We start from the raw sequence: 12,698 nt of genomic DNA, 5'->3' as shown, positions 1-12,698 counted from the left end.
TATGCTTTGGCCTTGTCCAACTATCCAGACCATCAAAGAACAGAATTACAGCAGCAGTGCTGAAAATAATTCATACAGATGAAAACATGAGTGATGTTTCTGTCATTTTATTTATTCATTTATTTTTACAGTTTTAGTTTTAACATTGTTTTTCAGTACCACATAAACTCACATTGAGAATCGCAACATCCAGGACATGTATTTGTATCAATATACAGTGCTAATTTGCATGCCAGTTTATACACAATATACTATTAATAACTATTAAATAACTATTACCTATTATTATGCATTTGTCAAATACTTTTTTGTCTTTGGTTTAATTTGAATTATAAATCTTTTATTCAGAACCAAAATGTAATTATTTTTAAATCATAATTCTGAGTTGGAGACATGTTGTTTCCTTGATTTATGAATGATAAATTATACCAAAAAGTCCACTGACCTGTGATCTAGTGTTGAGAAAGCAGTTCAACAATAATCCAGCATGTACTTACAATGATCTGCACATTTGAGGCAGACTTCAAAAACCGCTCTACTTTCAGAAGTATGTGCAGAAGCCGTTTGGATAACTGGATAGAGTGTAAAGACTCGTTCAGTGTTTCTATACACACACTAAGGTAGGATGAATTACATTGAATGGGAATATACTCTACACTTCCTCAGACAAAATAAAAAGCAAAACACACATCTCACTGGATCTCACATGATCTCTTTGCCATCACTGCTTCAGATGCAGCAGAAGAACATTGCCACAGCCTTGATCTATTTTTAAATGTATATTAACATTAAGCAAGCTCAAGCAAAGAGCTGTAAAGGGTGAGACATTTTCCAGAGCTTATAAGGTCTGCTGGCTTCTTGGGTTTCTTGAGTAAGCCCTCTGTTATTACATGAACATTCTCACTTCTGCCAAAAGCAGATTCAGGGTCTTGAAGAAAAAAAAGGAAGGAATATTGCTCCCTGTTGCTGCTACGATTAAATGCATCTCAATTAAACCCCTCGCTATAGGACAAAGCTGTGTCAACATTTTACCTCATATCTCATTCACCATTTGTGTCTATTACTCAGAGACCTGCACCACTCTTCTGCCATGTAAAAGTGCATGTTCATTTCCAGTCTGTAAGGAATGTGCATGTTGATTTACTGTAGGATAAAAAGAGAATGAAATGACACTACACTACAATCATTTTATCTGCAGTATGTTTGTTTTCTTCACTGCTTTGCACTCTATCTGCCATGTGCCATGTGCTGCTTCATTTAATTTAACTGTATTTATTTTTATTATTATTATTATTATTATTATTATTATTATTATTATTATTATATTTTAACATGCCTTTATTTGTATTGTTGTATTTTATATTTAATCTCTATCTTTATGCTCTACTGTTGGTGTTATCTGTATGCACCCAAGGATCTGAGAGTAATGCAGTTTAAATTCTCTGTATGTATGTACTGTACATGTGGAAGAATTGACAATAAAGCACTTGAAAGGATGGGCACACACACAACGAACTAACAGGGGATGAACTTTGGACAAACCAAACAATTCAAGCAAACCGATCAAATGTCCACACGTGGGGGGGGGGGGGGGGGGGGGGGGTTAAGGGGTATTTCCGTCATCACCGGCCTCGCAACCCTGTATTGACAGACACAGAGAGCTACAGAGCCCCTAATGGGACATGGCAGTGGAAAAAGATTTGGACGGGAGGAAAAATTTATTTTCCAGAACTTTTGGATTCCCTAAAAAAACTGTTGAGTTTGGACAAACATTCTTGTTTGCTTTACAGCTTGCAGTGGTTCAGACAGCTCCATACATTCACAAAGGAGCAGTTCACAGAGTTTTATTTTGAACTTGAGCTCAAGTATAAAGTAATTTAGTCAGTTTTTTAGTTCAAGGCACAGATTTGCGTGTTCCATTTATTTTATTATCACATCTGCTTTCCTGTGCCTAGTATATTTTATTCATAAACTGTATACCAGATTTGCTGTCTGAGCTCTTCGAACCACTGCAAGGTGTAAAGTAAACAGCAAGTGTTTGTCATAACAGGTTTTGCCAGAGAACGCAAAAGTTTTGCAAGAGGATGCAAATAACTTTGAATTTTTTTCGACACCATGTCCCTTTAGAGGCTCTGTAGGGAGTCATATCATACCTGTTAGTCATATTTGGTTTGAGTTGCCAGTTCGGTCAACAAACTCATCAGGTAAAACAAGGTCAGCCATGCACAGAGCACAGCCTTCTTTGAAATGACTTATTAATAAAAAATGCTTGAGCTGCTAAAGTGCTGCAACTGTACACCAGAAGCATGCAGATCACAGCTAAACCAGAGCCAAGCAACAGGCTTAGCAATTAAATACCCTGTCTGTACAAACTATATAAGGAATGCTGGATCACATACAAATCTACATCATGCTTTTTAACTACACTTCACCACATTCCAATAGTGATGGCAAGTTTACTATTGATATTCATGAAGATGTTAAGCACTCAACTGTAAAAGTATACAGTCATGGCCAAAAGTTTTGGCAGTGACATAAATTTTGTGTTTTGCAAAGTTTTTTGTGGTGTCCATTCACATGTTGTTTCTAGATTATTGTGTAGAGTGATCAGATGTATTCTAAATAATTGCTAAAAGCTTCATTAGCCAAAAAATTTACTTTCCAAAAAAAATTAAAAAATAAAAATTATAATATTTTCATAGTTTTTTGATCCTGACACAAAAAAGACCAGCTAACATTAATTGACTATTCATATCAGCAGCAAATGTGAAAGTGTGGATGAGTACTAATCAGGTAAAATCACTATCATACTAATTAGACTGTAAGAGCAGACTGATTGCTATAAAAGGAGGGAAGAAGTGCTTCCAATCATTGTGTTCTTGTTAACAATGGATACCTCCAAAAAAACACATGCAGCCATCATCGCTTTGCATCAAAATGGTCTCACATGCAAGGAAATTGTTTTACCGAATCAAGAACTTCAAGGAGAGAGGTTCGACTGCAGTGAAGAAGTCTTCAGGATGTCTCAGAGTGTCCAGCAAATGCCAGGACTGTCTCCTCCTGAGGAGTCAGCTACGGAATCGTGTCTCCAGTGGTGCAGAGCTTTTCTCAGGAATGGCGGCAGGTTGGTGTGAGAGCATCTGCACACACAGTGACAACGGCCTGGTGTCAAGAAAGGCACCAAAGAAGCCACTTCTCTCCAAGAAAAAGTCAAGTCAAGTCAAGTCACTTTTATTTATATAGCGCTTTAAACAAAAAAGATTGCGTCAAAGCAACTGAACAACATTAATTAGGAAAACAGTGTGTAAATAATGCAAAATGACAGTTAAAGGCAGTTCATCATTGAAAATGATGAAAAAGTCAAGCAAATACTAAAATTCTGCAGGACATACAAGGATTGGACAGCAGAAGACTGGTGCAAAGTTATTTTATTGAATATCAGGTCCCTTCTACAGTTAAATTCTCAGCACAATAGTAGACTCTTTATCGCACCACTAGTATTCAGTTGCAAAATCACTATAGAGACTGTGGCGCAAAGGGACTGTTCCCGAACTGAACTAGTAAAATAAAGGAAGACAAAAAAAAAAAATATAACATACAAAACATCAAAAGCCATTTAAGAGTAGTCTTAGGCAATTACTCAAAAAATGAAAGAAAGTTCAACAAATATAAAATATAGATATAATACGGATAAAAGCAAATGTTAAACCTTTCGGCTTATCTGAATATCATAATCCCTTTTTGCGAAATATGCCTTTACTGTCTGACCAACAAATAATTCTTATTAACTCGGTTATTATTCTTGATTTTTTCAAACTGCTAACACTTTGCATTTTTGAATTATGCCTTTACTGTCTGACCAATAATTGTGAATTTTGACTTTGATCGCGCTGGTGCCTCACACGCACATATTCATTGGAAACAGCAGTCGTTCACCGAGCCATGCGGCGCGAGCAGTGGTCCACTTTGGCATATTTTTACTCATTATGATTTTTTTTTTTCGTCAATACTGAAACACGTGTGAAATCCAAAGCCTATTTTACCTCATGAATAAGAGTTTAGCTTCAAATGGGCAACATGTTTGAATTTATCCCGAATGAGAGAGATAAGCCCAACCTTTTGTATCGCTTTAAATTATTTTTAATTATTATTTTTGTTTTGTTTATAAGCCTATATTATTATATGCAGTTATATTTATCCATTAGAATTATATAGCCTATTTGTAATTCTTGTTCTGTTCTGATAAATTTGTTAAATTTAAAGGATTTGTTGTAAAGTGAACTAAAAATATCCTGTTGGTACATTAACCTATAGCATATTAGGCCTGCCGTTTTTATTTCTGAATGTAATAAAATGCAACTCACAAATTTAATTAATTTGTAGCGTGTTTAAAAAAAATGCAGCAAACGAAAATAGGCGATTAATCGGTTAAAATGTGTTATTGTGGGTTAACAAATTTACATTATATACTTAGGAACAGAGTAGGGGCCTAATCTATACTATATTAACAATTTACAAGTTTCGTGTAGCTATAATTTTATCCAGCTTTATTTTTCCATTGCATCTGAAAAAGACTGTGCATCACATTCACTTTGCACTGCGCTCAAGCTGCCTCTCGCGTTGCTCAGCTGTGGACGATTTCAAAATGTTTGATATAAAGGTTGCTGTCACATATTATATACAGGAATTGTTCATTAAAAAAAAGTCAAAATATATTGTTAGTTTTATGCTAACATGCAATCAAGGTCTTCAGATACTATATACAAGTTAATTTAGACTATTTAACATGCACTGTGACATTTTACCGTTTCAACTTAAAAACTCCTTGAGATTTTAAAGTCAGTTTAATAGTATTGAAATTCAAGTTGAATATGGTATTTTTTAAAAAAGGTTTTAATTGCTTAAATTATTTCTATTAATTAATAATATGTTATCATGACTTTTTCATCATATTTTTTACGAGCTTTATTCGTTTTCCAGTTCGGAAACCAAGCACACACTTTTTGTTCTTTTTTAAATCTATTAATCGCTCACATAGCTCTAACAAGGTTTTATTTATTTATTTATTTATTTATTTAGAGGAACGTGTCACTGTCAGGGGAGTCACATCATCATTAGAGTTGCAAATTAACTTCAGAAATGCAAAATAAGTGCTAATAGAGGTTCTTTCTTTTATTCTTTATTTATAATGTTTATTCTTGAAGAAAATAAGTATTTACTCTTTAAGAAAATAAGGGACGATCCAAATATTTGTAATGTACAATAATATAGGCCTATGTCTGTCCATTGGATTTTAAAGCATGACAACTGAAGGTCTATGAAACATTTCTATGATGCATTTTTTTTAAACAATGGCACTTAAAGTTTTCAACTAAAATATTATTTCAAACAAATAACCCTTTAAATAAATAAAATGCATACTTTTCAATGAAAGAACACTTAGAGAGTGTAGGTTGCTTCTGGTGTTTGGATTTGTACTTCAATATAATGAGCTCCAAGTTTAAGAATATAGCCTACACTAGATTTTTTTTTTTTTTAATCTCTATTCAACAACATTAGCTCAATGAAATACGACTTTCTCCATGTAGACTGAATGTTTTCCCACCTTGCTAAATGTTGGGCTCATGATCAATGAGTTGTATTCGCTCAAACTGATTTTATAAAATCAAACCGCGGACGGTGAAGCAGGGTCAGTTAGAACTCGCACTCGCTGTGAAGCGGGAGCAGGTGCAGAGGATTCCGCTTGGTCTTAAAGCCTTCCTCAAACGTCTACGTTCACAAACATCTACGATTTTCTCAAAAATAATGATTATCAATTGATAATTTGTTATTTTGGTCTAGTGATAATAATAATATGGGCTGCGAGAAAATAATGAATAAAAAGAGTAAGGCTGCTGTGAGTGCAGGCATGTTTCAACCCCCAGTAACATGACAACACACCGTTCCTCACAGCCAAAAAACAGACCGAGTTCAGTTCAGCTGGAGGGGGTTGGGGTTTTTGGGGGTAGTTCTGTATAGCTTGTGGGGGTCGAGATAAAGGTGTGAATCTCTTGGTCTTTCATATGCAAAGTGTCTTATGAGGGTTTCAAACTTGCAGAACAGGTTTTTAGGACATAGGGCCTATTGGTTTTAAAACAACTTTAAAGAAAGGTTTGATCCATTTCAAATGTTGACTACTGTATAGCGCAATAAAGTTTATTAGTTATTATAACTTAATTTCAGAGGAGGTTGCCTTAACTAAAAAATAAAAATAAAAAAAAAATAAAAAAAACAAACAAACAAACAAAAAAACCCTGTTGCATTAGGGTTGGGCGATGGCCTAAAAAAAAAAAACCCCGAATTTTTTCACAAAAAAATCCGATTTACGATTTAAATCGATTTTTTTGCCTCCCTACTTAAAATCAATATTAAAACAAGTTTTAATATAATTCTTTATCATTTACAAGTCAAAATTATAACTGAAATACGATGATTAAAAAAAGCAGTAATGTTATTACCTTAATGCTGGAAAGACCTTTATTTTATTTATTAATTTATTTTTTAATACTAGCCCATCATGCACCATCCACTCGGCCTTAAGAGCTGTTCAGATTAAAACTGGCAGCTCCGCAGTGAGTCAGTGTCATGGACAGGACATAAATATATTTTCTAGTCTATATTTTCATCTTGTTATGCCGCTGGTTTAGGTTATGAATTTATTTTTATTTCTTATATCAATTATTTGTAAATATAGCAGACACTGTCTAACCGTGTCTACACCAGACGGCCTTGTTCATATAGGGCGAAACATCTCTCTCACTCGGCAGATCAGAGTATGTGAGAGTGGAGCTGCAACAATTTCCCTCCGCACTCTGAGCATTTAATAATCACTCCGCTCCGTGATCACTGATACCAGAAACACCGCTCCGCACTCGCTCCGTGGATAAAGTTGAAATGTTATGTTCATAACGTAGCCTATAAAAAAATAAAATAAAATAAAATAAATAAATAAAATAACAGGAGAGTTTCAAATGGGATTAGGCTACTGTGTGCAAACTTTTTTTCCTACCAAACGCCAAAACTAATAACATTGTCAGCATTAAAAGGTATAAATGCTGCTTTCTGCTGTGCAAATTTTGTTTGTGATAAAAAATAACAGTACATTTTCGTCAGTTATTTTAAATACACATCAACTCATTAAATAAAGATTTAAAAATAAGTTACAGATGTAGCAGCACTGTTAAATTAAATTTGTTTGAATGCATTATTGCGACAGCGATTGCGTGTGAATGTGCTGTATCTGTTTAAATCATGCTTTAACCCGAAAATAATCAGTAAAAGGAACAGACAAACTCCTTGAGAACTAGCCTGTAACCCTCGACTATTGCCGTCATTATAATCTTAAAATCGGAGAGATTATGTGTATCAAGCTATAGCTAAATATGTTTATCATGTGAATTCTTGCTAAATATGCATTTATATTACGGGTTGTTTACATGAATTGTACTCGTGATGGAGCGGTGCTGGAGCGAGTGAAAACCATGACGCTCCGACTTTTAAAAACTCCTCTCCAAGCTCCAGTCAGAATCGCTCCGCTCGTACTCTGCTCGGCAGCGTGTCTCAAACGCGCGGGGGAGGGTTGAGCCCAATCAGAACTATGAGCCCTGAGTGGAGCGTCGGCCATTTTATTTTGTTGCGTCCATACAATATTTTTTAGAGTGTGAAATATAAATTTACACAGAATGTCGCCTATTGATGAACAATATATTGAAGTTTCTCTAAATCCGAAACAGAGTCCAGACATCAGTAAAGTATCAGTTAATGAACATGTTTTATAGGCTTTTTTTACAGACGTGACAAAAAACACAAGAGTTTTTATATATTTTGTAGACTTTATGTGATTTAAAATGCACAAACCAGAAGCACAATATCTGCAGAAAAGGGCTGGCCATTCTCAAAACATAAAATATCAATTTTATTTCAATTTTCGTTTTTGTGTTTCAGAGGAAAAATCTATGTTAAGACATCTCTCCATTACAGACCGTTCTGAAAGAAGAATTTATGCAAACGAGTATAAAATTCTTTAAAAACTTGTTGATGTCTAGAGGGTATTTAATAGATCTGCCTCCCACGTAAGATTTTTCTAGTTACTAGTCGTTCATTTGTCATTATTCAACTAATCGCAGGTTTATATTAAATTTACATCTGTAATCCATAATGAGCCTTAATATATTCCAACCCCAACCACATGCATTAATTTTTCCACAAAGCACAGGCAGAAGTAGCCCAATAATTGTGAAAAAGGAGACATTTTAATTATTTATTAATAAACAAATTATTTCTTGTCGGCTGCAAGATGAAATTCAGTGCTGACTCTCTCCATATGGACTCGCCTTTAGAGAGAAATACAACCCTCACAGATTACATAATGCTTTCATTTTGAATTGATTCATTTAAAAGACATTTCAAGCTTTCTGTAGATATATTTCTCATGTATGCGGGACACCACAATTTTCAGTTATTTCATTATTAGGAAAAAAGTCACATGACCGAGGGGGCTCCTCCCTGTCATGCACGCGTAATAATTTTCGCACAAACATCACGTTTTGCATATGCATTACTAAGCAAATATTTTTTTTTACATGCAATTATCCAAAATAAAACCAAACAAGATTTGTAATGAAGATAAAATATGTAGACAAATCTTGCACTTATATTTTTAGGAATATTATACAAACCTGCATTTAAATGCGGCTACAGTGTATTTATTTATTTATTTATTTTTTACTTAAATTACATGAAAGCAAGTAAAGAAGACTGAAGTTGTCAATTAATGAAGCTCTTTTTTACATCGTGTCTATTTCGAGAACTTGAGTTTAATCATGAGGACGTTTTATTAATAAGTCCATTCTTTAGAGTTTCAATGATTTAGTTAAATTGTGCAGGTTTAATTTATTCGTTTCTTGTTTTAAATATGCCTGAATCTCCCTTTTCTTTCCAAGATACTAGAAAAGGTAGTATCCTCACAATTATATTCCTTCTTAGAGAAAAATGGCATCTGTGAGGATTTCCAGTCAGGATTTAGACCGTATCATAGTACTGAGACTGCTCTCCTTAGAGTTACAAATTACCTGCTCTTATCATCTGATCGTGGGTTGTATCTCTCTATTAGTGCTATTGGATCTTAGTGCTGCGTTCGACACTATTGACCACACTACTTCTTTTGCATAGACTAGAACACTTTGTTGGCATTAATGGAAGTGCATTAGCATGGTTTAAATTCGTACTTATATGACCACCATCTATTCGTAGCAGTGAATGAAGAGGTATCATATCGATCACAAGTGCAGTATGGAGTACCTCAAGGCTCAGTACTAGGGCCGTTACTCTTCACGCTTTACATGTTACCCTTGGGAAATATCATCAGGAAACACGATGTTAGCTTTCACTGTTATGCTGATGATACTCAGCTCTATATTTCTTCGCGGCCTGGCGAAACATACCAATTTTAAAAATGGAATGGAATGCATAGTCGATATAAAAAACTGGATGACAAGTAATTTCTTACTGCTAAATTCTGAAAAAACTGCTTCTTCTGCCTTTGTTTCTCCAGCGATCGACGATGTCTTCAGCTAAACACCTCGCCAATCGAAGGGGGGATATATGTAGCGTATGAGGCCTGAACCAGACAAATTAAAGATTCGATCGGGAGCCTGGTTGAAACATGAGCCGAATTCCACAGAAAGGCAGGATGTTGTAAATCAACTCCTAGCACCATAGTCTGAAGCAAGATAACTAACCAACTCTTTCAGAGAACAGCTTTCAACATTAACACCATTAGAACAATTATTGACAATTTCAATTCGAAGAAGAGATTGTCTGATTTGGGGCAAGTAATCGAAGAGATGGACAGTCTGACCCTCACATGTAAAGCCATGAGAGTAAACAAGATCGTTGGATTGACTTCCCCCCACCTAGCAGAACCAGACTGAAATTCCTAATGCCGAGTTCAAACTGCACGATTTTCAAAGTAGTCGGGTCAGAGTTCTTTTCACACTGCATGACTATCTTGGCCAGCATTCAGTCTCTGTTGTGTTCACACTGCACGATGGATCGGTGACAGAAGGTTTCACACTGCATGACTTTACAATAGGAAGAATCGCCGACAACTCTGTCTGGCACGCAAACTACGTTTCACAACCAAACACACGCAAGATGTGACAAGAAAACAACGCAATATCACGCGTGCAAGACTGGAGTCCTCTAGTGAGACCTATGAGTGAGACTGGGATTATTATTAAAAATGGTAGCTCGCAAGAAGCTTGCAGTAAGAATTGCCTGTGCGCTGATTTGCAGCGAAAACAAGAAAAAGAAAAGAAGATTATGGAGGAGGAAATGGTTGGGGAGACGCGAGGAACAAGGATTGTGTGTTCTGCAACGAGAGTTGGAGGTAAATACATAACTTTTCAATGTGCTGTTGCGGATGGTCAAGCAAATGTTTGTGCTTTGTTTCTGTTTAATAGAATTGTGTACGCTTATTCATTCTGTTTGAATTTTTTTTTCTGATTAAAAAGCTAGAGATTCTATTAAACTATATTATTGTGCTCGCCATACAAATAGATGGATGATCAGACTGGGTTCAGGAAGCTGCTGCGGATGACAGCAGAGGAGTTCAATATTCTGCTGCCTCTAATAACCGCCCATAAACCAAGCAGCACACACACAAATGAGACGGGCAATATCCCCAAGAGAGCGCCTAGCACCATGCATTCTTTTTCAGGAAACATGGGTCTGCCAGACAAATAAATAATTCATCAATCAATATTTATTTATTTATTTATTTATTTATTTATTGTGTATATTGCTCTATATTCTGTAGTTACTTTATTTCTTGTGCAGGTGAAACGTTCAGTTCCCTCAGTTTCCAGTACAGGGTTGGGGTCAGCACTATTTCTGAGATGGTTATGGAAACCTGTGCCGCTCTGTACAAGGTCATGAAAAAAGACTTCCTCAAGGTACTCTCTGATTACCAACATTTACTAAAATGCTGTGCTAATAACTTTAAATAATGTATAACTTTTAGTAAAATTAGCTTAAAAGTACAGATCTATGCCATTAAAATGCAATATACAAATAAATGCATCAGTTATATGTGACTCTGTAAAATCCAAGCTAGTCTCATTATGTAAATATGAGGTTAGGAACATCAAAGTTTGATTACAATCATTAATTTTTACTATGATTTTAATCTTTGACTCAATAAGACTATGAATTCACAGAATGTTCTCTACATTATGTAAGATTATTTTATGTGGAAAACTGTAAATCACCAATAAAACAACTTTGCCTGTTTTCACAGGCAGGGTCACATATTAATCATAACTAAAACGTGATTTTACTTTGTAAATTATCTTAATGCATCTTCCACCACTGATTACCAGTAATGTACACAAAACGAGAGTATGCAAAGCAGTATTTGCATTTAAAAAGCTCACTGCTTTTTGTATTTTAATATATTTATTTGGTAGTAGTCAGTGACGCCTAATGAATTCATATTTACAGTGCTTCAGAACTGTTTTATTTGTATACTGTGTCAAATATAAGTGTAATAAATGTTCAAATTTCACTGTTCTTCTTTTCTTTTGCTAGACACCATCCACAGAGGCAGAATGGCGGGGAATAGCCCATGAGTTTCAATCTAAATGGCAATTCCCACATTGCCTAGGTGCGCTTGATGGTAAACACATCCGTATACAGCCTCCAGCAAAAAGTGGCAGTCTCTACCATAATTACAAGTCCAGCTTCTCTGTGATAATGATGGCTGCTGTGGATGCCAATTACAAGTTCATTTATGCCATTGTGGGTACCCAAGGTAGAGTTTCTGATGCTGGACTATTCGCTCAGTCAGACTTGCGCCAAGCGATGGATCAGGGCCGGCTGAACTTTCCTCCACCCGAACCATTGCCCAGCAGTGACATAATGATGCCATACATGTTTGTGGGTGATGAGGCATATCCTTTGAGGTGTGATCTCATGAAGCCATATCCTTACAGGCAAATGGAGCACAGTCAACGGGTACTGAACTACCGTCTGTCCAGAGCACGGCGAGTGGTAGAAAATGCATTCGGCATTCTTGCCAACAAGTTACGAGTTTTTAGGAGCACCATATGCTTGGAGCCAGACAAGGTAGTTAAAATAACTATGGCCTCGTTTTATAGTTTCTCGGCAGATATCTATGCCTTGATAGCTGCTTTGGGTGTATATCTAACTTTTAGGAGTTGACAGTTCTACGTGGTTAATCGGTTGTGTGAATTGTTGTTCTGGCTACTCGTCATGTTCAAAAAGACGAGCATCAGAGTTGTAAGTATAATATTTTTTATTTTCTCTCTTTTTTTTTTTTTTTTTTTTTTTTTTTTTTATCTTTTCACACCTTTAATTTATTCGTCTCAAACTTTTTTCTTTTCTTTTTCTCTTAGATCCTCACGATAACAAATTATGAGTCCTAAAGTGAACACAGAAGGGCTGGCTGGTCATAATGTTAAATTTGTTACTTGGAATGTTAGGGGTCTAGGTGGTCAAATTAAAAGGTCAAGGGCTAGATCTCACACTTAAAGAGCTTGTCTACGGATATTGTTTTCTTACAGGAGACTCACCTCAGGGTTAGTGATCATGTAAGACTACGTAGACCATGGATTGGTCAAGTTTTTCATTCAAACTTT

At 35.5% G+C, this 12,698-nt stretch overlaps 1 protein-coding gene across 1 annotated transcript; it reads left to right on the top strand.

Annotated features, from left to right (window-relative positions):
* Positions 1-8,271: 8,271 nt before the first annotated feature.
* Positions 8,272-12,485, top strand: LOC122142808 (the record flags this gene model as incomplete). The annotated part of the gene is made up of 5 exons (XM_042753871.1): positions 8,272-8,288; positions 10,702-10,763; positions 10,876-10,994; positions 11,629-12,165; positions 12,456-12,485. Coding segments are annotated over 5 exons (765 nt in total), but the record flags the coding sequence as incomplete, so codon positions are not given.
* Positions 12,486-12,698: the final 213 nt, after the last annotated feature.

Source organism: Cyprinus carpio, unplaced genomic scaffold (assembly GCF_018340385.1).
Source record: "Cyprinus carpio isolate SPL01 unplaced genomic scaffold, ASM1834038v1 S000000169, whole genome shotgun sequence".
Classification (NCBI taxonomy): domain Eukaryota; kingdom Metazoa; phylum Chordata; class Actinopteri; order Cypriniformes; family Cyprinidae; genus Cyprinus; species Cyprinus carpio.
Note: the sequence above shows the minus strand (reverse complement) of the source record. Positions and strands in the feature narration are given on the sequence as shown.